The 24,610-nt window shown below is 48.6% G+C and overlaps 1 protein-coding gene across 14 annotated transcripts in view; it reads right to left on the bottom strand.

Annotated features, from left to right (window-relative positions):
- The window catches only part of MTSS1 (MTSS I-BAR domain containing 1), a 194,613-nt gene that overhangs the window by 52,405 nt on the left and 117,598 nt on the right, over positions 1–24,610 (bottom strand). Inside the window, exon 1 of one of the 14 annotated variants that reach the window (XM_014587653.1) lies at positions 21,648–21,681. The exons of the other annotated variants lie outside the window; for them this stretch is intronic. Coding sequence (XP_014443139.1) covers positions 21,648–21,666 — 19 coding nt within the window. The 5' untranslated portion in view covers positions 21,667–21,681. Of the gene's footprint in view, positions 1–21,647; positions 21,682–24,610 lie in introns of those variants that run through there. 14 annotated transcript variants of the gene reach the window in all.

Here is a 24,610-nt window from a genome sequence, read left to right as displayed (position 1 = left end):
AGAAGACGCAAAGAGCCCACGTCCCTGGTGACCTCTTCACCATCCTGAACCTGTTCTCCCCCTGGGCCTGGGGCTCCTATTTTGCAAGAGCAAGCATTTCCTTATTTCTACAGTTGGTTTGGTTGAGTCTGTTTCTTGCCAGTTGAAAGGAGAAAAGGGAAGAGAGCCCAGTCTCTTGTGATTCCTCACAGACTGGGAATCGATCTGTAGCTAAAGGAAGTCTAAGTCAGTAACTTGACGCAGCTGCTGAGGGAGGCATAAATATTCTGCGGCACAAATCCTAATTCTTCTCCATGGGGTACATGTCAGAACTCTCTCCTTTAACACGGTTTTAGATAATACAGGCGCACACCATCAGTCCGTGCTGTAAATGAGACGATCTGCAGAGGAGACAGTTGGCAGAAAGCAAGAGGTCTACCAAGGCTGGGGCGAGGCTGCATAAGAAATCTGGGCTCAGTGGTCTGTGTTTTGCACAGGAAGACCTTGAAAATTCCATAGCATTACTGAGCACTGCATGAGCTTCCTAGGGCTGCTGTAACAAAGCAGTTGGCTTACAACACCCAGAACGAATTCTCTTTCAGCATTGGCTGCTACGGTCTGAAATCAAGATGTAGGCAGCCATGCGTCCTCTGAAACCCACAGCGGAGAATAGCCCTTGCCTCTTCCTCACTTCTGGTGGTTCTGGCAGCCCTCGGCTTGCAGCTGCACCCCTCCAATCTCTGCCTCTGTTGTCTCAAGGCCACTTCTGTGTGCCCGTGTCTTCCCATGACACACATGTGAAGGCATTCTCCTCTACGTGTATATGTCCAAATTTCTCTCTTCTTTTTTGGTACATGCGCTTGCCGGAGAGACAGAAAGCAAGAAATCACCCCTGGTGGGTGGAGGATGGCCACACAGCAATCCCTTCTCCTCTCGTATCCTCTCGGGATTTGGGGCATGCATGCACATGTTCCCAGCATGAGCTTGAAGCCACCGGGTTCAGAAACTGAACCGCGGTTGACCAGATGGGAGTCCAGTGATGTAACCACTACACCGTCTTCTGGTCCCCCAATTTCTCTCTTCTTATGAAGACCCAAGTCATACTGAATTAGGGCCCACCTTCATGACTTCTTTCTAAATTGATGACATCTGCAAAGACCTTATACCCAAATGGTAACATTCGTAGGTGCCAGGGATTAGGACTTTAACGTATCTTTCTGTGGACACACTGCAACCTATAGCAAATATCTGTCATGCATTAAGGACTAAAGTGATTCCAAAGATGAGAAACACACAGTCATAGCTCTTGAAGGGCCCACAGGGGAACTTAGGTTTCAGGGATACGTATAAAACAGTTCAGGGAACACAATCTTCACAGCAACCATCCAAGATAGGTATTATTACTTTCATTTTACAAATAAAAGAAAAACTGAAGCTCAGGGGGGTTCACAAACTTGCTGAGGTCCACAGAGCTATGAGCAGTACAACTAAGATACAATCCCTGTTTTCACTGGTACCAGACGGATCTTTGCCACTCAGACTAGCTGGAGACGGCCCCAGCTGAGGACAGAGGCACATTAACATCGCAAACAGAACACAAATTGTTTAATACATATTTTGAGGAAGGTAGGAAGGAAATAAGGAAAGCAAAGGCCACTAGCCACTGTTCCTTCCCCCAAAATTCCGACCTAGCTAAACCCTTCAGACTGCCACCGGCCACTGTGGCTTTGCAGAGAAGGGCAGGGCAGTGGTGTCCATCAAGTGGCATTGTCATGTCCCTCCACGCTATTTCACTGGCAGGCCTCTCATCTCCCCACGCAGCTCAGGACTGATGGCAGGTGTCCTGGAGCCTCAGCAGGTGCAGGCACACAGGGACCGAGACGCGGTTCTGTCACACCAGCTTCTGCTGCAGGAGGGGAAGAGCTGGATGAAGCACGGTTCACAAACTGCCTAGGTGAAAGCTCACCCTGCACTAAGTCACCGCGCCCCTCAGAGGGCTGACGTGGTTGGAAGGAGAACTGGGAGTCCGACAAACTGCTGGACAGAAAGGTTCTGGAAACTCTGCAGGAGAGGAGTCTGGGGCATGGCAGGGTACCTCACTCTGCTTCCATTAGGCATTTTGGACTAGAGATAACTTTTTTAAAAGTGGTTTTTATTTATTACTTTTTAAGGCTTTTATTATTATTATTATTATTATTTTGCCAAAGGAAATGTGGGCTCACCAGAGAGACAGAGACAGTTAGAGGGAAAGTGAGAAATCTCCGGGGGGGGGGGGGGGGGATGGCCACACCACAACCCTTCTCCACTCTCCTCTCAGGATTTTGGGCATGAATACACACACGCCTGGCATGATTATCAAGCTGCCAGGTCCAGGACTCAAACCATGGTCAGTCATGTGGGAGTCCAGTGCCTTAACCACTGCGCCACCTGCTTGCGCTGGACTAGGTCGTTCTTTATTGTCAAGATGACCAGTTTTGTGTCTCGTGCACTGGAAGACATTTCACAGCATCCCTGGCCTCTACGCGCTAGATATGAGTAACTTTCCCCAAGATGCGACAGTCAGAAGTGTCTCCAGACGTGTCACCAATGCCCCCTGGGTGCAAACTGCTCCTGCTGAGAAGCACTGGCCTAGGAGAACGTGTGTGCTTTTCCCATACAGAGAGGCCACTGATCCTGGCTCTGGGCCCAGACCAGCCACAACCAACACACTCAGCTCCAGCAGCCCCCGCGCAAATGCGCATCGCAGAAGCACAGAAGTTATTAAGTATGCTGCTTCCCCGGCTTCACGAGCACAGAGGTAGTAGGCAGCTCGTGTTATTGTAATGAAGAGAATATTCGACTGGCCATTAAAGAAACATTCATTTAAAAACACACATCTGACATCCCCCACACGGCCAATGGGCACTAACTCCCACCCCCACAGCTTCAGGACACATTAATCCAGCTGGAGGCGGCTTATGTTCAAGTGCCAAATCCCGGAAACACCCCAATAATGGAGAGGCCACATCAGGCAGGATCCAGGCAGCCGGCCCACCGTCCGTGCAGCTGGAAGAGATCCTTCGTGGGACCCAACAAGAACTTGGAGGAGGAAGGGACCACCGCCAACTTCAACCTCCACCCACTCCATGACTCCTATCTGGACACTGGCCAGCGAACGGTAGCTAGCCCCAAAGCGTCTCTGAAGGTCTGACGCTGGACGCGAAACAAAAGCTCCACATGCCCAACCCCAGCAAGCGCCGTCTCCTCTGTCCCCCTCACTGGGAGTGGGTGGAAGGGTGCGTGTGCACTTTAGTACCTGGCAAAGTTGCTTATTACACTCTCTTGATTATAAGTTTAAAAGATCTAAGAGAGCATAAATACCTGGTTCCAAGGCTCGCAACTCCCAAACACACCAGATACACCAAACAGGAGTCTACGTGCCCCGGGACATATCGTATCAGGAATCTTCTCCAAAACATACCTGTTTCATTCAGACCAAAAATTTACCTGTTGGAATAAGTGACCCCCCTCGCTGCCCCAGTGACCTTAGCAGCTGTAACCCCATCCTCTTCTGTCCCTGTCACGTACTTGAGTGATACGCAGAGCTCCAGTGGCCTGCAATTCACAGAGTTTCAGTAGCATCAGTATTCTTTTTTTAAAATTATTTAAATAATTATTTAACTTTATTTAGTTAGTTCTTTTAATCTGACCAGAGAGGGACTTGGGGGAGGCTGAGAAAACAAGCTGCCAGGTCCAGGACAAGAACCACAGTCGGCTATGCAGGGGTCCAGTGCCCTTTACTAGCACGCCACCTGCCGGCCCCCACCGGTATTCTCATCATGGGGTTTCGGCATGAATTTGCCAGCCCCTGAACTAGCAGGAGGCTAAGCAGTAGAGCCATGAGTTAAGGGCTCAATTCTGAAATCAGACGAAGTAGGTTCAAAGCCCAGCGCCCCCATTCACTGGCTGTGTGGCCTTGGCAAGGATCCGACTTGCTTAGACCCAAACGTGGATGTTGTACTCCAAACCAGTGGGTACGCCAACTGGTACTTTGAGCCATCTTCACTGCATCCATCACACCCTAAATATTGGTTCGCAGAAAAGTCATAATGCATTTTTCCAAAGAAAAACAGAAAAAGACGTCATGACTTTTCCAATGACCCAATCCATCATTAATGATTTCCAGTGTGCTTCTTGTGAAGCAATCCGAGTAATCTAGATTTTATAATTTTTACAATTTTGTCCTCAGTCTTTTATTGTTGCCTCATCTACACTTAATTTGATGGTTTTATTATTATTTTTTTTTTTGGTGGGAGGAAATGTTTTATCATATCTTTCTAAACATGTCACGATATACTTGGTAAAAATAACAAATCTTTATTTTCACAGCCACATTCCAAAGGTTTATGCTCCTTCTAGTTAAAGTGCGTAACGACAGGTTGTACAACGGGCATACACAGGTTGGGCGTGCCCACGCTTGAGCCTGCGACCCAGGTGGAAGAGGTGAGAGGCCTGCCAGCTGCAAGCCCACTGAAGGCAGGGATTGGCATATTTTACAGGCAAGAGGAGGATCCCCGCTTATATCAGGGGGTCATGAAGTAGAGTCTCAATGAGGCAATAACCAGCCAAGTTCCAGAGGAAGGCAGGGGCCACTCACTCTGGCTGGGCTAGAGAGTCTGTCCATAAAGATGTCCCAGTCACTGCGGACTAACCCTCGTTCCTCCCACATCTGACTCCGCTGAGGAGCTATCCGATCAGTACAGCGAAAGCAAATTAACAGTCCAAAAGGCAGCTTCTGTGAAAGCTAGCATCATTCTTTCCTCCCAAACACTTCAGAAGACCAAAGGCCAAGAGGATGCAATCCAGAGAGCCTCCCTGGGATTCCATTTGTGTTATTAACAGTTCTGCATCAACAGAGTGGCTATCTGATGGCACTCAAAACTAGCCTGAAAAGGCACGTCATGAGCCAGCTCCAGTGGCCTTGATCCCTCTGCCCCATCCCTTCCCAACAACCAGACAGCTGTCCTCAGCTAAACAGCTTTTATTTTATTTTATTTTATTTTAGGAGAGGATTTTGCTATAGGGCGCATGTGCTCGCCAGGGATACAGAGAGACAGAAACCAAGAAATCACTCCCCAGGGGGCATGGCCATGCCGCAATCCCTTCTCCATTCTCCTCTCAGGATCTTGGGCACACACGCACACATGCCTGGTGTGAGTTTAAGCCACCGGGTCCGGGACTCGAACCACAGCCAACTACATGGGAATCCAGCGACATAGCCATTACGCTAACTGCTGGTCCCAGCTAAACAGCTTTTAAAGACATCCCTGGCCCAGAGTCTCCTTGGCTATTAATTTTTATTCTGCAGAGCTCAGAAGAGTGACATCATCGGCTTCCTTCCAGCCAAGAACAAACAGGAAAGCGCTTATAGAAACCAGTGCTCAAGGCTGTCATGGGCCACTCAGGGCCACCTCTGCAATGGCCCATGGCAGACTCTAATATTTTAGTTTCAATAAATGAGCAAAGAGTCTCTCTCCCTGCTGCCTCTCAAGCCCCCGCCGTCAGGAAGCTCAGAAGTCTTAACATGTCAGGTGTCTTTTCACCTTGATGGCAGGCTGGAGGGCTGCCCAGGCGTTGCCTCACAGAAGTTGCCTCAGCGTGCCTCAGCTGCCACTCTGGCTGAGCCGAGCAGGGCATGGCTGGGTACACCATCTGCTGCCCTGGGGGAGGCCCGAGGCCAGCACCAGCCAAGGCTAACACAGATCTGCACGCATACGCACGAGCATCAGACTTGACCACAAGGCCGGGCGCCTGCTTTCTGTAATCGCGCTGGCCTGTTACAAGATTCTTTTATTCTGCAACATGAAGTGATGGTACAGTCTTTTTTTTTTAAATAATTATTTGTTTTATTTTATTTATTCTTATTATTCTTCAATTTGATCAGAGAGAGGGAATGAGAAAACAAGCTACCAGGTCAGGGACTCAAACCATAGTGCGCCATGTAGGAGTCCAGCACCTTAACCACCACTCTACCTGCCGGCCCTAGGTGGTACAGTCTTTAAAAGGGAGAGTGAAAGAACTTCAACATGACATCTGAACGTGAGCCTGAATTCTAAAAAGAAAGGAAGGAGTCCCATTCTTACTCCTGGAAAAGTTTAACCAGAATGCCTTCGCTAACAACAACCACCCTTTGCCCAAAGATTTAGCCCAAAGAGCAAAATCCAGAAGGCCATTAGGGAAACGACTATAGCCAACCCACAAAAGAATGGACTAGTAAGGAGCACCTGGGAGCTCCAGGCAAGGCGGCCAGCCAGATCTCAGCAAGCGGTGTACACACCTGCCGGACACCATAAAGTAGATCCCTCAGGTGACCTCCAGGCTGGACCAGATGACCCATCTCTCTAGAAGCCAAGACACTGGAGACAGACCAGCATTCCTTTACTTGGCAAACACTTGGGAAATGCTACATTGGTCTAATGACTATGCAGTGCAGTGAGGAGCCAGCCTCTGCCCTCACAGAACGCCCATGTCATCTCCTGAAATCAGAAATGATGGGTGTTGGGAACCAGCAGTTAGCGTAATGGCTATGTTGCTGGACTCCCACGAAGTCGACCACGGTTCGCGTCCCGGACCCGGTGGCTTAAAACTCATGCCGGGCACGTGTGCGTGCATGCCCAAGATCCCGAGAGGAGAATGGAGGAGAAGGGATTGCGGCGTGACCATCCCCCCTGGGGGGTGATTTCTCGCTTTCTGTCTCTATGTCTGTCTCTGTCTGTCTGTCTGGCGAGCGCACACGCCCTATAGCAAAAACCTCTCAAAAAAAAAAAAAAAAAAGAAAAGAAATGATGGGTGTTCCTCATGGACTTAGAACTGGGAGGCGCCTTAGAAAATGCACGAAGCAAAGAACCAGTAGTTCCTTGCCACCAGCTGCACGCTCTTGCCTTTAATAAGCAGATGAGCTCCCGATGCACTCTCAGGCAGGACTTCCACACTTGCTGTTGTGTCTCTTACCAGGGAAAACGCATCCGTGCTCTTCGGATGAGCATTTGTGGGGCAGCTGGTGCCTGTCGGGGGACCTTCGTTGTCATTAAAGGTCAAGGCGGGCACTCAGGATATTAAGAACATCAAATTAACAAGCCACGTTTCTTCTGGCTTCATCAGCAGTTTATTTTTATCCTTGGGCACAGAGAGATGGACAACGGGAAAGGTGGCACTGTTCGGTGCCTTCGACTTGCGTAATTACAGGGAGGGGAGGCGGAGGAGGAGGAGAGCGGGAGGAACACACCCGCCACTGGCACGATGCATTGTCAGGCAGACCATCCCCCACATGCGCCATACAAGTGCCCTCTCTCCATTCAGCTGACACTGGCCATCTTTAAGTCACCGAAGAACTTTCTTTATATTAGCCTTGGAAAGGGCTTCAAAACTATCCAAACTTTTTTTTTTTTTCTTTTTGCATGAGCCATTTTATCACCAAAATGTTCTTGCAAGAGACACACAATCTGACTTCAAGGCCCCTTGAGGTAGAAACATGAGTAGTCCTTTAAGCTGCAGAGAGAGGTTCCTTAGGACAAAATTGAAAAAATGTAAAACAGATTTTCAAAAATAAACCCTTAAAACCTCCCGACAGAGGAAGTGCCACTCCCCACTGGCTACAATGGCAACCCTAAACAACCCATTTCAATCTTCAAGGAAGAAGCAACATGTGGAATTTCTGGTTCAAAACACCATTTTTTTTTTTTAATCTTGCTATAAGGCATATGCGTGAGAAAGAGACAGAGAGAGAGAGCACCCCCCCACACACCAGGCGGGATGGCTATGTTGCAGTCTCTTTTCCTCCATTTCTTCTTTTGGGATTTTGGGCATGCACGCACACACCTCTGGCCCGTTTTTCAAGTCGCTGGGTCCCAGACTCAAACTGCTCTGTCAGCCATGTGGGATCTAGCCACTTTAACCACCACACCATTGGCTGCCCCCCACCCCCAAACGTTTTATGCAACTACTGTACACAGCTGAGTATGTAATGGACACCCAGCTGGGTTTTCAGACAGCCAATTCTGTGCAATTCAGCCAACGCTAGGCTGGGTCGGTGTCACATTTTTGGAAAACACCATGGTGCCCACACAGGAGGTGGAAGATACTGCAAACTGTTATCAGATGATGAGCTTTCAGCCAATCTCCCGCTTCTCAGTCTCTCCCACTTCACGACTTTTCAAACGGCAGAGAAAACAAAACCACACACTATCCTACCACCATCTGGTGGCTTCAGACCAGCAAGCATGAGATTTGGCATGCACAGTCCTGGCAGCCACAAAGACCAAGAATCCTCTTTCTTTGTTGCTGTTTTAAAAGCAAAGCGAGAATGGTAATATGGAAACACAGAACCCCAGACACGCTCCCACGACGGGAAGCCACGCCAGGAGCAAACACGTTCCAATGGGTACATCCTCATCTTCACCCCCGATGGAATGGCGCCCGCTCACAATGTCCGTCTTCAGGGTGTCACCTGGGAAATGCCGGCTGGCTCCCTGATATCTGCCACTGTGAACTCCTGCTACCATGCTCTGCCTCTGCTGCTTGGGCACAGAAAGCTATTCTCGTTAGGGCCAGGCTCCAGTGACTTAAGGATGCCAACTCACACCAACAAGGCAGATGTGGTCTGACGTGTCAACCACATGCCGTTTCTCAGTTGACAAAATTTAACTGTTGAGGAGATAAGTTGTGTGCAGTAGTTAATCTGAACATTATCTCCTGGGCAGCCTTTGCTGAATGTCAGATAACTTAGGAGGTGGTCTGATGGGTACAGAACGAGACAGTATTTTAGGGATCTGAGTGAGAGCCTGCCACTGCCACCTCCCCCAAAGGGATGACACTCTCCTGGGACCCTGCAATGCAGGCCCTTCACACTACCTCTCTGGCTGGCCTCTTGCTGTTTCGGCTAGTGACCAGACTTCCTTGTGACAAGCATCCATCTTTAAAACCTCTAGCATCAGGTTACTGTCATGAGTTATTGGCTTCAGGACTATTTTTCTCCTTACGGGGTTTCTGTACATTCCTGAACTTTACTACGATATGTTGACTTCATCATCCCTCAGGAAGCAATCTCACTGTTTCCAAATGATCAGGACTAGCTACTTATTCACTGAATGTTTGCACATGATGGGGTCCCTTCGAGAGCGCATTCGTGTGTTTGTGTGTGTGTGTGTGTGTGTGTGTGTGTGTGTGTGTTTTAGCTATAGGGCGCATGCGCTTGCCAGACAGACAGAGAGAGATAGAGAGACAGAAAGCGAGAAATCACCCCCCCCAGGGGGATGGCCATGCCACAATCCCTTCTCTTCCATTCTTCTCTCGGGTTCTTTGACATGCACGCACTCGTGCCCGGCGTGAGTTTTAAGTCATCGGGTCTGGGACTCGAACCGTGGGCGACTACATGGGAGTCCAGCAACATAGCCATTATGCTAACTGCTGGTCCTGAGAACGTGTTCATTTTATAAATTTAACTGTACTCCTCATAGAGGTATCATTAGAAGGTAGTTATCACTATTCTCGTTTTACAAATGAGGGTAAGGGGATTCAGAGAGGTTTAGTAACTTGTCCAAGGTCACACATAACTTAGTCCATAGCTACAACTTTGAACCACTCCATTCATGAGGATACCTCGCCATTGCCAATATGTAGCCCGACAGAAAATTTGGTGAATGGAGAGTTAAGGTTTCTTCTTCCACTTCATTCTATCAACTGGGACACAATGAGAACCCTTCCACCTGAACATCTGTTTTTAATCAGCCGGACTCAAACAATACCCTTGTCCTTGCTGGACAATGTATGGGCTGGGAGAGTCTGTACTGAAGGCCCTGGGTTCAGGGTAGACATGTACTGTCGGGCCTCGCGGCATGAATCACATCCTGCTAGCTTCCTCTGGCAGGGGACAGTCACTGTGCATTCACGCAGAAGACCCTTCCTTCCCTGCTAGCAAGGAGAGTCTCTCCCCAAATCACCCTTTCAGCTCCTGAGTGCCCAGAGCAGCCCAACACAGCAGGGGAAGTCTGCAGTGCAGCTTCCCAGAGGTGGCCACCCACCCATGCTTAGCGGAATTAGGAATCCCTTGTTTTCTAGAAACGCCAATGTCTTATAACAGCTTTGCCATAGTAAGTGTTCAACAAACGAGTAAGTGGGAATAGGTAGGCATGCCCAGCTTGGAGTCTGGGCTTGTAATCCTCGCTCCTCCTCAGTTCTCTCGGGGTTTGGGCCTCTCCCCATCCCTTTTCTCCATTCACCACTGCACACCCCAAGATTCAAAGTTCTAAAGGAACAGTGGCTGCAATTAGGTCAAGACTCCATCAGAGGCCCTTGAAGTGCAATCAGGGAGAGAGGGTCCATTTGCAGCTTATTCCTAGCCACTGTCATCCCAGATCGTTAAATCCATTCATGCTACCTCTACCGTCTCTTCTCGACCTCAACATTTTTATGTTCTATTTTTTTACTTGTTCAGTTATAATGTTCCATGTGAGAGAGAAAGAGAGAGAGTACATCCTGACCCCACGAGCTACCCCCCAGCCTCAGTCAGCACCAGATCATGGGCATGCGTTTGCCTGGTGTACTCAGGGAGGTCTCCAGGTGTGAACCCAGGACCTGCCTGTGGGTCAGCTTCACAGACTCACGGTAACTACTGCACCACCATCTGAACCCCTACCTCTTCTATTCCTATCTTAAGTCATACCTTCTCCAAATTATTTCAGAATCAATGTCTAGCCACTCAGTGGGCCGCAGTGCTCCTTCCCTCTGCCCTAGGGAATGATTAGGGTCGTACTCCTCATACCTTAAGGTCTAGGAAAAAGAAGTTGTGTCCTTGTTTTTAGGATGAGTTCTTGGATTGTCGGAAAAGTCACAATCCATTTTTGCGTACAAAAACAGAAAAAATACATCATGCCTTTTCCAATGACCCAATATTTAAAGACAAAGGCAGTTATTCGTCGGGAGCAAATATCTTTGGGCTAATTTTGATCTACTAATCATGGATGTCTGGAACACTGTGCTGAAGATTCAGTGTCTGGGTCTGGGCTTGGTGGAAAACTGAGTGTCTCGATCGGCTAGTCATGTCTGCCATAATGCAGGAGTAGTGCGAGGATGCACGTACCACTCTGTATTTGCTGCCTGGCTCTATGTATTTGCTACCCGGGTCCTAAGATCTGAAAAGAGGATTAAAGACACAATTTCTCAAACTTCAATGTGCATTAGGGTCACCATTAGTATGATGTCAAAAGGCAGATTCTTATTCACAGGTCCCCATATGATGCCAACCTGATTATTAGTCTACCAACAAGCTTCAGGTAGAAGGGGCTAGAGTGTGTCTTTGGCCAGTATCCTTTCCCTAATTCCCAACAACCCCACCATGCTGAGACCCTGCCAGATGAAATCTAGGTGGACCACATGTTCTGGGCCTGGAGGTTCAATGCAAGAATGTGACTGTTGGCCACGTTGTCCCTACAGGACGCTGGGGAAGGCTGTTACGTCAGTCTCCTCCTGGAAAAGCTTCCCCACCCCTCACCTTAGTCTTCGTCTAAAATCAGACTTTCCCTTTAACCAGATGTCTGCTACCAACTCTGCGCCAGAGAAAAGTGAAAGCAGGGTGATGTCCGCCATGTTTGAGCACAAAGCCCCTTCCCGGTAAGTGAGTGAGGGTCAGAAAGAGCCCCCTGGTTCCCACTGGTCTGTGTCCTCTCCCTGCCTGGAACCTTCAGGATGATGTACTTGGTATAAAAAGGGGCACGGAATAAACATTTTCTTCTCCCTGCAGAGGATGAGAAGCAGCTCAGAGGCTTCCCACACTTACAAATAAGGATGGAGAATGGAGGAAGAGGGGAAGGAGAGACTGAGGGGATAGAAAGTTCATCCGCTCACCCCCTCCTTCCCACTACAGTGTGCTGTTATATTCAGCAACACTTCTGGGCTTCCTGTTCCATGGACCTGCATCCCCCCTTAGACGGTGACCTTGTGGACAGTGACCAATGTCTAAGCGACCCCTAATCATCCCCACAGAGGTGTTCCATGTTTGGGCAGATACGAGAACCAGAATAAAGGCTCAATAGATATTTGCAGATAAAGAGGAGGAGAAGCTTTTAAAACCCGGGTAATATTCTATTCTGAAAAGGAGATATTCCTAACACTCCACAGCTGTGCTAAATCTGAGCCCCTGGAACAGCGCGGTGAGAGGGTCTTTATCCATATCAGACTTGCTTGCGGATCCCCTCTCCCAGCGGTGTGAAGACAAAGGGGACCGGAGTTTCGGACCCTCAAGGTGACAGGTCCGGGAGGCCTGCCTGGTTGAGATTCCACATCACCTAGGGCAAGAGCGTATCTAACTGCCAGTCTGATTCTGGACATTTAGATCAATGCTTGGCTGTTCTACTTGCCTTTCAAATAAAATTAAAGATTTGAATACCCACCATGTGCAAAGCTCTGTTAACAATAGAATAGCGATTCTTCTTCTATGTAAGAACACGCGTATAAGAAAAAAGGCAAGCAAGCAAAACAGAGTCCTATCTTTGTATTTGCAGATATGAGGCTGATACAGAGCTCCAAAGTCCCCATCAGGATGGACGAGGGCCCACTAAAATGTTCGTAATGTTCAGAAACATATATTTTGTTAAAGATTATTACTAACAGTCTGAGGAAGCTTCAGGTCCCCTTATACGCTATTAGAAAAGCCTTGGCAGGAGCAGATCTGTTGCCATGACAACAAACACTTGGCTGAGTATAAAGAAGGACAAGGGACCTACCAAATGGTATTCTCATCATAAGCCCTGAGATTTCTGAAAGCCACTTTCGAAAGCACCTTCAACATCTAAGAGTTACAGAAAAGACCTATGGGTAAACGAGTTTAGCATGACACTAGAATTTCTCCTTTATCGTCCCTGCCAAACGGCCATCCAGCGGCAGCTAAAATAACTCCAGAGCCAGAGAACTTGCTCACCTCCACGCTTGAGGGAAGAGGGCAGGGAGGGAGCTCCTTCAGTAATCCTTGGAGTGTGGTGAGCAGAGGAACAGGAAGGGAGGGAGTTATTTGAAGAACTATTCCCTTCCCAAGCTGAAGGTTCAAGGCCTTGGCCATGCCGCCATGAGCTCGATGAGGCCGAACAAAACAAAATCAGGGATGGAAGGTAGCTTCTCCCAGGTCTTACATACACAGCTGGTTTCCAATCCCAGCCCTCCAATGCTTATGCCTGGAAATTCACGATTGCCCCCATTACTCGGAAGCACTGAGGACCCTGGTGGTAAGCAGCGAACCATGTGGAAGGCTACAGAGGGAAAAAAACACCTAACTGCCTGCCTTGCACCCACATGCTGTCTATCTCGCGCACACACATCCACATGAGAACCACCAGCAGTGACTCCTGACGGTCACCTCTGCAGAGCATTACTAAGGATGGCTTCTGCCAGGACCCAGCCCTTCAATTGTCTTCTGAGGCAAATGCACAAGGATTTTTAGAACACATTTGTGTAGAAGATGGGAGGAAAGGGACAGTCTGAGCTGGATGGTTGCTGGGTAAGTCATCTCCATCACAAAAGTGGGTCCAGCTCTGTGGAAGGCCACCCCACACCCGCCCGTGTGTGCTGCTTTAGGAGCAGAGAAGCCTTCCAGATCTGCTGACACCCTCATCAAGGTGAGGCTCCCTGATAACAGGGGCCTGGGACATTCTCCTGCGTGTCTACTTCCATATGTCCATGACAGAGCAGCCCAAAACCCTTAGCTGCCTTCAGTCACCCTGCCCTGCAGCTCACCACCTGCCTCACCTCCTCCCAGATGGCCTCTGGGCTGACACAGCACTACCTGGGACAGCCATCCTGAAGTAAGTTTAACAGCTTATTTCCTAAGACAAAGAAAGTCAGAAATATGTAAAGGAAATAACTTGTTTTTTAGACTTCAGTATACTTAGTATCTTATAAATAATTTCTACCAGCCCCAGAGAAGGTGATGATGAAATTACAAGGATCTGCATGACCTACAGTGATCTTCACATCAGTCCCCCAAGCATGCTTATTTGTACAGACGTGGGAATGATCCGAGTTCAGCAGCTGTGCACACAAAGGTTCTATCACATGTGGGGTTCACAGAACCCTGCCATGCACCCCCGAGCTTTCCCACTGAGGCTCCCAATTAGGAGCTCAGCATTCATTTGGGGAAGAGCCCAGCAAATGTCTTCCCAGTGCTTCATCGGTAAACTTTATAACTTTGAGGCATGAATTAGCTCCTGTAAGAATTAGGATAGATTTGGAGAGCATTATATAGAGATGACATTATCCCACTCCAAATTGGCCGTGACAACGAGGAGAAGATAGAAAGCAGAAAGAATGGCTACAGAGGACACGAAGGGGAGGGGACAGCAGTGGCAGCCACGTTCCTGAGAGTGATGGGGAAGCTGGAACTGGGAGCTGCCACTTCTGGACAACTGCACATGCCCACAGGAGGTGGCATGACTGGGCGGTCACTAGGCGAGAATAGCTTTGCTTTCACATAACTGAGAGACTCACAGCCCTTTAGATGCTCATTTAGTTTGGGGCAGGATTACCTGGTTGCAAGTTAAAACTGACCTTGCAGGTAGAAATCTTGGCATCAGGGATATTCCTGTCCCAAACAAACAAACAAACAAAATAACAGGAAAAGCAATGACATTTGAGTGACTTCAAGTTTACAGAGAGAGAAGGAGACAGAGAAAGGCTTATACTAAAACCTACGAGTGGGGGCCGATTTAGATGCCAGGCAATACTAGGGCACTGGGCTAACACGAAATGGTATGCAACCCACAAACAAGCAGGTTCAAAAACAGGTTAAAAACTATTGTGTGGGAAAATGAGATTGCACAAATCCAATTAAGTAAACCACTACCATCCAGCCACAAATGCCCCGCCAGACAAGAAAAATAATTACAGATGGCGACTACTCCAAATTCTGCTTCTCAGAAAGCACGACTTGGTGTTCGAACAAGAAGAGGGCCCTGCAAGAGTGGCCTGAATCCAAAATGCCCGAGACAGCCTTGGGTATATGTTGACACCCAGGCTCTTGGCTACACCATATCTCAGTCCCCTGGGCAAGACCAGAAGAACCATCTCACAGATGAGCAACTGAACCCAGAGCAAGACATTTTTCTCAGGGTGAGCGCAGAGAGCATTGGTGTACTTCAGAGAACACCACAGACTCTGGGATCTGGAGTTGGATGTCCTGGGTCACTATTCCTCCTACTTATCAGTGGTACAGGTGACATTTCTGCTGAATCTCAGTTTCCTTCTCGACAGCACCTCCTCCCCAGAGCCACTGAGGATTGAATAGGCCAACCCAGTAGGGTACCAAGCTTCAGGGCCTGGGCAGGTAGATTCAGATTACTATCCTATTAACCTTCAAACCCTTGGGCCAGCAGGTGGCATGGAGGTTAAAGGGGCTGGATCCCACATGGCCAACTGTGTGGTTTGCGTCCTGGACCTGATGGCTTGAAAATCATACTGGGCAAGTCTGCATGTGTTCCCAAAATCCCAAGAGAAGAGTGGAGGAGAAGGGACTTGGTGTAGTCATCCCCTCTTGGGTAAGTTCTCCCTTTCTCTCTTTCTCTTTTTCTGTCTCTCTTCAGTGAGTGCATGTGCCCTATAGTAAAAATTAAAATGAAAAAAAATAAAAGGCATTGAAACCCACCACTGATTCCAGACTCCTTCCTCGCCTTTGTGTACAAAGCTTCATGCGACAAAAAACTGTCACAACTCAATCTGGCTTTCCTGCAAAATATCTGAGCTTTCTATTTAATGCCTCCACTGCAGTGGACATGTGTAACGACTGGGAGGAGGGGGTTGCTGATTGCAAAGACAGCTACAGGAAGGCTGGCTGAGCCTCTTGGGGCTGCAGGGTATAGCTCTAGGGGTTGCACACTGCACAACCCTAGGAGGATGTCATTCCCACAGATGACTCACAGGCATTCTAAAGTCTGGTTTCTCCCCCAGTCAAATCCAGAATGAGATCTGAGTGAAATTGAGTCATGGCACTGCCAGCTCTGCTGCCCCCATAGCTTTATTCTTTTCATTTTTTCTGTTGGCAAACTTTAAAATAGACTAATTCACTTTCAGCAAAGAGAAGGCTCCCGCTGCAGACAGCAGGAGTAAAGAATGGGCTGATTGCCTGCTGCCGAAACTTTGTTCAACTGGAGGCCAGGCACTAATGTGTGACCCGCCACGTTCATAAAAACAATCATGTGTTAAATTCTCGGGAGGTTCCTCGTCTAAGGACGAGGCCTGTCCCCATTTTCCTCTCCCTTGTAGGTGAATGGGTGTATTTCTTCTGATGTGGAGAGAGGGAACGATTCGCCTTTGTCCTCTGGGTATAGCAAATCACCTCTGGGGACCAGCAGATGGCATAATGGTTATGTCGCTGGACTCCCATGTAGTTGACCATGGTTCCAGTTCTAGATCCCACAGCTTAAAACTCATACCAGACGCATGTGCGTATGTGTCCAAAATCCCAAAAAGAGAATGGAGGAAAAGGGATTGTGACGTGGTCATCCTCCCTGGAGGTGTGATTTCTTGCTTTCTGTCTCTCTGGCAAGTACATGCATCTTATAGCAAAAATCTCTCTCAAAAAAAAAAAAAGAGAGAGAGAAAAGAAAATCAATTTTGATTTCCAAACTAATAGCAGAACAGACCCCAACTTAACCGAAAGATGTACACTCCAGAAACTATACTCGAGCTATTTTGAAAATAGATAGGTTTTTTTTCATCTCCCGAATAGTCACGAATGCTAAGTTCTCAGGTTAGCCCACAAGTTTAGCTTCTTCTTCTTCTTCTTTTTTTAATTACCAGAGAGAAAAAGAGGGAAAAGAAGTATTCCCCAGAGGGTGTGGTAACTACAATCCTTTTTCATCTACTTCTCCCTCCTGTCAGGATTTGGGGGGCACACACACACATGCCTGACATGTTTCTCAAGCCACTGGGGCTGGGATTCAAAACACAATCAATGACATGGGCTTCCGCTCCCTAGGCACAGCACTTAACTGTGGCCAGCCCCACACTTAAAGCATTCTGTACCTGAATCAGAACCTGCTGGACTTGAGGGCCAGTAGATGGCGTCATGATTATGTTGCTGGACTCCCGCATGGCTGACCGCTGTTCGAGTCCTGGACCCAGTGACTTTAAACTCACACTGGGCACGTGTGCATGTGTACCCAAGATCCCAAGAGGAGAATGGAGGAGAAGGGATTGAGGCATAGTCATTACCCTGGGGGGTGATTTCTCACTTTCTGTCTATCTCTCTCTCTGGCGAGTTTCATTTTTTCTCTAGAAATGAAAAAAAAGCACGCGAGAGAGAGACAGAGAAAGAGGGAGAGGGAGGGAAGGAAGGAAGGAGAAAGAGCTGAACTTGACCTTTGTTGCATAACAGTGCTTCTAGGGGGGAAGAAAGACCCAATTTCAACTTGGGACATGGACCTTAGTGACAAAGAGAAAGACAGAAGGAGAAAAGGCAGCTCTTAGATCGGAGAGGACATCCTTTAGGTGGTCAATATTCCACAGCCACCATGCACAGACACTAGGGTTAGTCAACTAAATAGTCCCTGCCCTACAAAAACCTTACAGGCCCAGTGGTTCAAAATGAAGGTAAGAGGAACAACCAATAGCTCTGGGAGGTCAGGAGAGGCTCCTCTCAGCTGAGATGGAAGAAGGCCCCCCACCAGGCTAGGAGGGCATGCAGTGGAAGATCTGGAAGGTGTGAAAGATACCATATTTGTGAAAGATATTGCATTCCAGATAAAGAGAAGGGCAGGGGCAAAGGCCCAGCAGTGGGAGGGAACAAGCATGCCTGGGGCTGCTAACAGGTCGGATGCAGGTGGTGCATCATGGATGAGGAGGTGGCAGTCAGAGAATGTGGCTGGAGAGAGAGGCAGGGAGAGACAAGGCCTAGAAAGAACTCCAGCAACAAGGTAAGCTGGGAACACAGGAGACTTCACCCTGAGGCATGGAAAGCTTAAAAGTAGGAGTGTATGGGCCAGCCAGTAGCATAGTAGTCAAGGCTCCTGGCCAACTGTGTGGCTCGAGTCCTGAACCCAGCGGCCTGAAAATCATGCCAGGCACAGGTGTGTGCATGACCAAAATCCTCAAAGGAGAAATGCAGAAGGGATTACAGTGTGGCCATCCCTCATGGGAGGTGATTTCTCACTTTCCCTCTCTTTCCTGTCTCTCTGGCAGGCACACATGCCCTCTAGAAAAAATTTAAAACAAAACAAAATTTTAGAGAGTAGGGGTGTGGCTCGAAGGTGAAAGCAGCCCAAATACCCATTGCAGGGGAGAGCTATACAAAATAATGGCACGTGCAGTACAGTGCATTATTCAGCCTCAAGAAGAAGGAAATTTTGACACCTGTTGTGGCATGGACGAGCTGCAAGGACACTGTCCTTGTTAAAATAAGCCAGTCACATAAGGTCAAATTGGAGTAATTCCACTTCTAGGGGGTATTTACTATAGTCAAATTCATAGAAATGTAAAGCGAAAGGGTGGTTTTATTAGAAGATAGGAGGGAAACGGGAAATGAAGTGTAGTTCAATGGGCACAGCATCGGTTTTGCAAGATGACAAAGTTCGGGAGAACTGTGGCACAACGATGTGAATGTACTTAACACCGCCAACCTGTTCAATGTTATATTTTGTGCATTTCACCATAATTAAAAATTTTGTTTTAATTTTAAGAATTATTTTATTTAACTTTATTTATTTTAATTTGACCAGAGAGAGACAGAGAGAGCGAGGGAGCGAGAGAGAGAGGGAAAGTAAGAAAGCAAGTCGCCAAGTCCAGGCCTTGAACTGTGGTCGGCCATGTGGGAGTCCAGCGCCCTTAACCACCATGCCACCTGGCAGCCCTGAGAAATTAAAAAAAATTTTTAACCTCAAAAAATCTTAAAGAGCTCACTGTAGCTTTGGTTTCTGCTTTACGTATGGTTCTGAAGAGAAACAGGCAAGAACGGTACCATGCCTCCTTCTCCAACCAGATCAGCCCAGAAGCCTACAGCGAGTCCTTCAGAACCATGGGAGGAACTGCTGGAGCCAGGGCCCTTCTCCTGCTCGGTGCCCTAGAAGCTATGGCAGCCTGGGCCCCAGGGCTTTGACCTCCAGGGGTTCTCCCCACCTTCCTCAGCACCACCTTCTCCTTTGCCATCATCCAAAGTGGCAGCACCCAGGTCTTCACGGCTCTGGGCCATGTCTGCCTCTGACCGGAGCAAGCATGCAATGACACCTTACCAAATTCAGGGCATGGATTTGCCAACATGATTCCAAGAGAACATGCACTGGTCTGCCCTGAGGTCAGAGGGGCTACAAGACCCTAGGCTTTGGCAGGCAGCAGGTCATACTCCACCACTGACCTGCAAACCCGGCCTCTGTTCACCTGCCTCTGATTGGCTGGGAAGCTGCGGAAGACAGGGCCGCGGGCTCAGGCATCTCCTTGCTGCGTTTTTGCTGTGGCCAAATGTGCCTGTCGGAGGTAGTAAAAACGCCCCACCAGCTTTACTTTACCACCTGGGCTCAGTCCAGCAATGTGCTTCCCACATGTCCAGATGTCCTGCCATGGCTGACATGAACCCCACCTTCCTATTTCAGGGCTGGGCACGGGAGAGAGAGGAATGGGTAAGACCACCGTGCTGTCAGGGTCAGGGTCTCTCTGGGACATTAGACACACAAGCAACCGGCCCCAACACGTCACAGATATCATCACAGGTTAGAGAAATAGAAGATCTGGGCCCCGTGACATCCTTTTAACAATGTCCCTTTCTCGGCCTGGTTTTCTGAGTTCTATTGCTAACAACTGAGAACCCTGCCTGATAATATCAGAGACAAAATAAAGCCCTTCGTAAGTCACTCCTTGAGCCATGAGGCTCTTAGTGGTGGAAATCTTGTTTTTTTCATTTTGAATTTTGAGCTCCTTTATAAAAGCAACGACGGATTAGTAAACAATCTGACTCACTGGCAGCAGTCCATACCTAAGGAATAGTATTTCACCTAAGCAATAGCATTTCACCCAACCTCCAGCCAACCACAAACCCTGGTGTTTTTCCCATCACGCAGGAAACCAACAGCTGGAAATGCACTCTTGTCGGAGGGAGGGCAGCGTGTCTACCTCCATTACACACGAGCATGCCAGGCTTCGAGTCATGCCTAATGCTCTTCCCAGACGTCATTCCCAGAACACTAGTGGCAAGAAAATGATTCCCAGGCAGGCTGGCATCTCTTTCTTATCATCCACAAAGGAGCTGCCTCCAATCGGCAGGATACCCACCTGTTCTTCCAGGAAGGGGGTTCCCTGGCCAATCAACGGCAAAAGATCTAAAATTTAGTTCTTCCATTACTTATGAGAGAACCATGGGAGCTGGAAGGGCTCTTGAAAAATCATGTGAAACTTCAGAAGGGAAAATCTCTAAAGCAGAGATTAAAAAAATATATATAGTGCCATACGGCGTGTACGTTCACTAGAGACAAAGAGATGGTGAAAGTGAGGAATCACTTCCCAAAGAGGATGGCCATGCCACACCCGTTCCCTCAATTATCCTCTCAGGATTTTGGGCATGTATATGCACCTGGCATGATTTTTAAGCCACTGGGTCCAGGGCTCGAACCACAGTTGGCCATGGGGGAGTCTAGCACTTCGACCAACATGCTACCTGCCGGACCCCCAAAAATGTAATTTTTGAAAGCAGCAAAACCATATTTTGATTTGAGATGGTTTGCAGAGGCAGGAGGGGCTCATTGCAGATTGTCATTCCTGAGCCCGTGTCCTAAGTCCTTGGGCAGCCCCAATCATGCCACTCAAAATCAGAGTAGACCCTGTCATGCCACAAGCCCTCCTCCTCCATCTCTCCTTTCTTTCAGGATTTTGAGTACACGTGTACACATACCCAGCAAGTTTCTCAAGCCACTAGGTCCCAGACTCAAATAGTACAGTCACCCGAGTGGGATCCTGCCACCTTAATCACTATGCCACCAGTTGGCCCAGGGAAGGAAGATTCCTTAGGTGGGCTACACATATCTCCCTAGTCTTATAGAAAGTATTATGTGGAAGTACTCCTTCCAAACAGACTGCCACCTCAACTTTTCCTATAATATTCTCAAGCTGCCTCAGCACAGAGAGGGTAATTAACTTTCCCTGGGTCACATAGCTAACATGTAACGGAGTTGTGTCTACAAAGCCCGTAGATCTCCTAGGTTGCTGTCAAGGCCTATCCACTTTACCCAGGCCACGGAGAAAACTGAGGAGACCCAGCCAGCACCCTCCATGAACCAATTTTTCGCAAACAGACAAGTACCCCAAACACACACTTCTGTTTCACAACGTTTCTGGCCTTCGAGCGTGCCAAAAGCAAGCAACTGTTGCATCATCCCACATTATCACAAGACAGATTTCCAAAGCTGACATCAACAGGGCAAGGTCTGTGTACCAATCTCTTCTCCTTAATCCACAGTTGACAAAACCAACGCGTGGGCAGAAGCTGGAGCAACTTGCTCAACCTGCTGCCGAGGCCAACTTGACCGGGTTAAAGACTGACAAAGAAGGACAGGAGCCCAAGGTCCCTCTTTCTCCATATGAAGGGACACCAAGTCTGGGATTTCCTCCATGTGCCTTCCCTGCACTGGCTCTGCGATGACCCCGATGACCGGCAACAAACCACTCACTTTGCAGCTGCCCAATCATCACAGCACAGCACAGCAAACCCGGGGCAAGAAGAGCAGCCCTCTTCCAGACACAGAGGAAAGGGGGGAAAAGGAATAAACACTATGAAATGACCAGTTAATAAGCACACAGAAATATGGTGGGAAGAAACAAAGGGGAACAGACACGACACCATCTCAGACTGCCTTTTGCAGCTCCTCCACATCATCTGACGGTAATGGAACGGCAACATTTTAGGGCACGAAAGTCGCAAGAGTGAAGCAGAAGCGCTATGCTCCAGTTGAGTTGGACAGATGTTTACTACAGTTGTGTTTCTAAAACTGTCTTGTATGTGGTTCACAGGAGGGCATTAATATTCACGCAACAAGGATTTCACCTGAATTTCAGGGAGCTGACATCTATTACGGTTAACAGACAAAAAGGCAGAGCTGTGACTGTTCCCTTAAACTGGCACCTGAGAGTCTTCACAGGAAACAAAATGAGCTCAGTCAACACACGCGCTCCAGATGACAGGCGCCCTGGCAGCCTCCCCCAGCTCTTACTTTCCTTGCCTGTCGGTGTCTGCACATGCCGCTCCCCTGCAGCCAGGAGGCTGGCCTTCCTGCTGGCTTCTGTGCACCTTGAAGATCTTGCCTGGGTGTCACCCAGACTAAGCAGCACTCCCTGGGCTCTGCCTCCACGAGACCCTCCTCCGTAGAAACCAGACCCCGACAGCTGCCGCACTGCTCTCTACTGCCTCTTTATGTTTTTTCTCCTCCGCCAAGACCACACTCTTTGCAGGGGCTGCTGTCCACCGCTTGGAACTGTACTGAAAAATAATTACTTTGGGGCCAGCAGGTAGCATAGTGGTTAAAGTGCTAGACTTCCACATGGCCAACCACAGTTCGAGTCCCGGGCCCAGTGTTGTGAGTTTCAACACACATGTGTGCATGCATGTACAAAATTCCAGGAAGAAAAGGGATTACAGCATGGCTACCCTCCCTGGGGGCTGATTTCTCACTTTCTCTCTCTGTCTCTGTCTTTTCAGCAAAAAAAAAAAATATATATATATATAATAAGAAGTTACTGAGCGACAGAGGTAAGGAAGGGACAAACACTGGGAAATCTCGGGGAGAGTAAGGTGCCACCAAAGCCAAGGGGAATGTAAACGAATTTGCACAAAACAGATTGGGCTCATCTTTTCAGACTTGTAAAGAAAAGGTCTGTGACACCTATAGCTGGCTGGACGTAAGTATCACTTCATTGTGACCCCTGGCACTGGAAGGGCACCTAGGTCACATGGCCCAGCATCTGCATCCTGCAGGAAGCATGTCCGCGCTGTGCTGAGTCAGTTACGTCGCTGACGCCTGGCAGCCTGGCGATGTTTCTCCCTTCAGGCCTGTTTTTCAGCTGGAGATAACAGTGTACAAATGAACAGAATCTGTCTTTCTTCCCACTGCGTTAACTCTCTCCCACTTGTCATCTCTGGTGGCTGCAAAGAAACTTGGGTGTTAGGACGTCACACCTAAAGTTGGGCACTTTTGGCGGAAAAGGGACCGTGGCAGTCCCCTCAAAAGAACGGCATCTGCTCCTCTCTAGAAAATGGAAGGCATTTCTTGGGGGAGTGAAGGGTTAGGAAGCCAACTGTTCTGCAACTCCTAAGAGTGTCTAGCGAGGTCACGGAATGTAGCAGGTCCTCAAAATATTTCCCCCTTGGTCCTTCACCAATGGCAGCCTGTGTCAGCCACATGCCTTCACTTCCAAGGGCCTCGGTGCCTCCTTCCAGAAATTCCCATCAGCTGGTAGAGGAAGGCGCACAGCCCAGCCCGCTAAGGTGCTAAGTAAGCCAACTGATTTTATTACTAGACTGCTAAAGCCAGGACCCCACCCCAGTGTGAGGTCAGACGGCAACGAAACTTTGGGAAGGGGGAAAAATAGGGGTGGGTGGGAGGTTTTAAAACACTTTTTCTTCTTAACACATGAAAAATTAAATTTTAACAAACAGAATGATGGGGGCCAGCAGGTGACGTGGAAATTCAGGCGCTGGGATCCCACCTGGCCGACCGTGGTTCAGGTCCCAGACCCAGCCATTTCAAAATCATGCTGGGCATATGTGTGTACATGTGTGCCCCAAATCCTGACAGAAGACTGGAGGAAGGGGATTGTGGTGTGGCCATCTCCCTTGGTGGGTGATTTCTCACTTTCCCTCTCTCTGTCTCTCTCTGGTGAGCACATGCACCCTTTGGCAAAAACCTAAAACAAAACAAAGCAAACAAACAAACAGAATGATGGGATTGTAATGCCTCTCCCCACAGGCTCTGACAGTACAAAAGAAAGTTTCCTGCAGGCTCAGCCAGGGATAGTTTCTTCCACTGGATGGAGCTGTCTAGTTTAGAGGCCATCTCCGCCCACATTCCAGCCCCTATCCAGCACCCCTCTGGAGAATCAAGACCAGGGAAAGCAAAAGGGGGAGGGGGGGGGCAGCTACTCTGATCACCTGGAATCCCTGCACCCATAAAAGCAGCTTCTAACAATGAATCTTCCCTCCCACGCATCCCTTTCTTCCCCACTTCCCCACCCAAACCCACAAAGGACAGAAAACAATGAGGCCACTGCAATCACCATGACTCTGACCTTTAAATGTTTAACCAGGGATCTATTTTTTAAGGGCCAGATAAAAGGCAGGTGATTAGTTTTCAACATGAGTCACAATATCCCCACAGTGAAATAATTCAATAAAATATTTACTGGCCTTGGGCTTTGCTGGAGGCAGTGTTAATGACAGCCTTATTAGCTTCAGCCATGGTCTCAGGAGTAAAGCTGAGGTTCAGACCCCCAGGGACAGTCACTTGTCACTTAGGGGAGGGAAGACTTCCCCAAAGGAATGGGAAAGCCAGACCCTCCAGGGACAGGAAGGAGGGGGTGCTCTATCATCTCCCACATAAAAGCAGAGGCCTTGACCTCCACCTCCTTTCTCAGAAAAATA

This window comes from Tupaia chinensis, unplaced genomic scaffold (assembly GCF_000334495.1).
Source record: "Tupaia chinensis unplaced genomic scaffold, TupChi_1.0 Scaffold000227_1, whole genome shotgun sequence".
In the NCBI taxonomy this organism is placed as follows: Eukaryota; Metazoa; Chordata; class Mammalia; order Scandentia; family Tupaiidae; genus Tupaia; species Tupaia belangeri.
The sequence above is the reverse complement of the archived record's forward strand: the minus strand, read 5'-3'. Positions and strand labels throughout refer to the sequence as shown.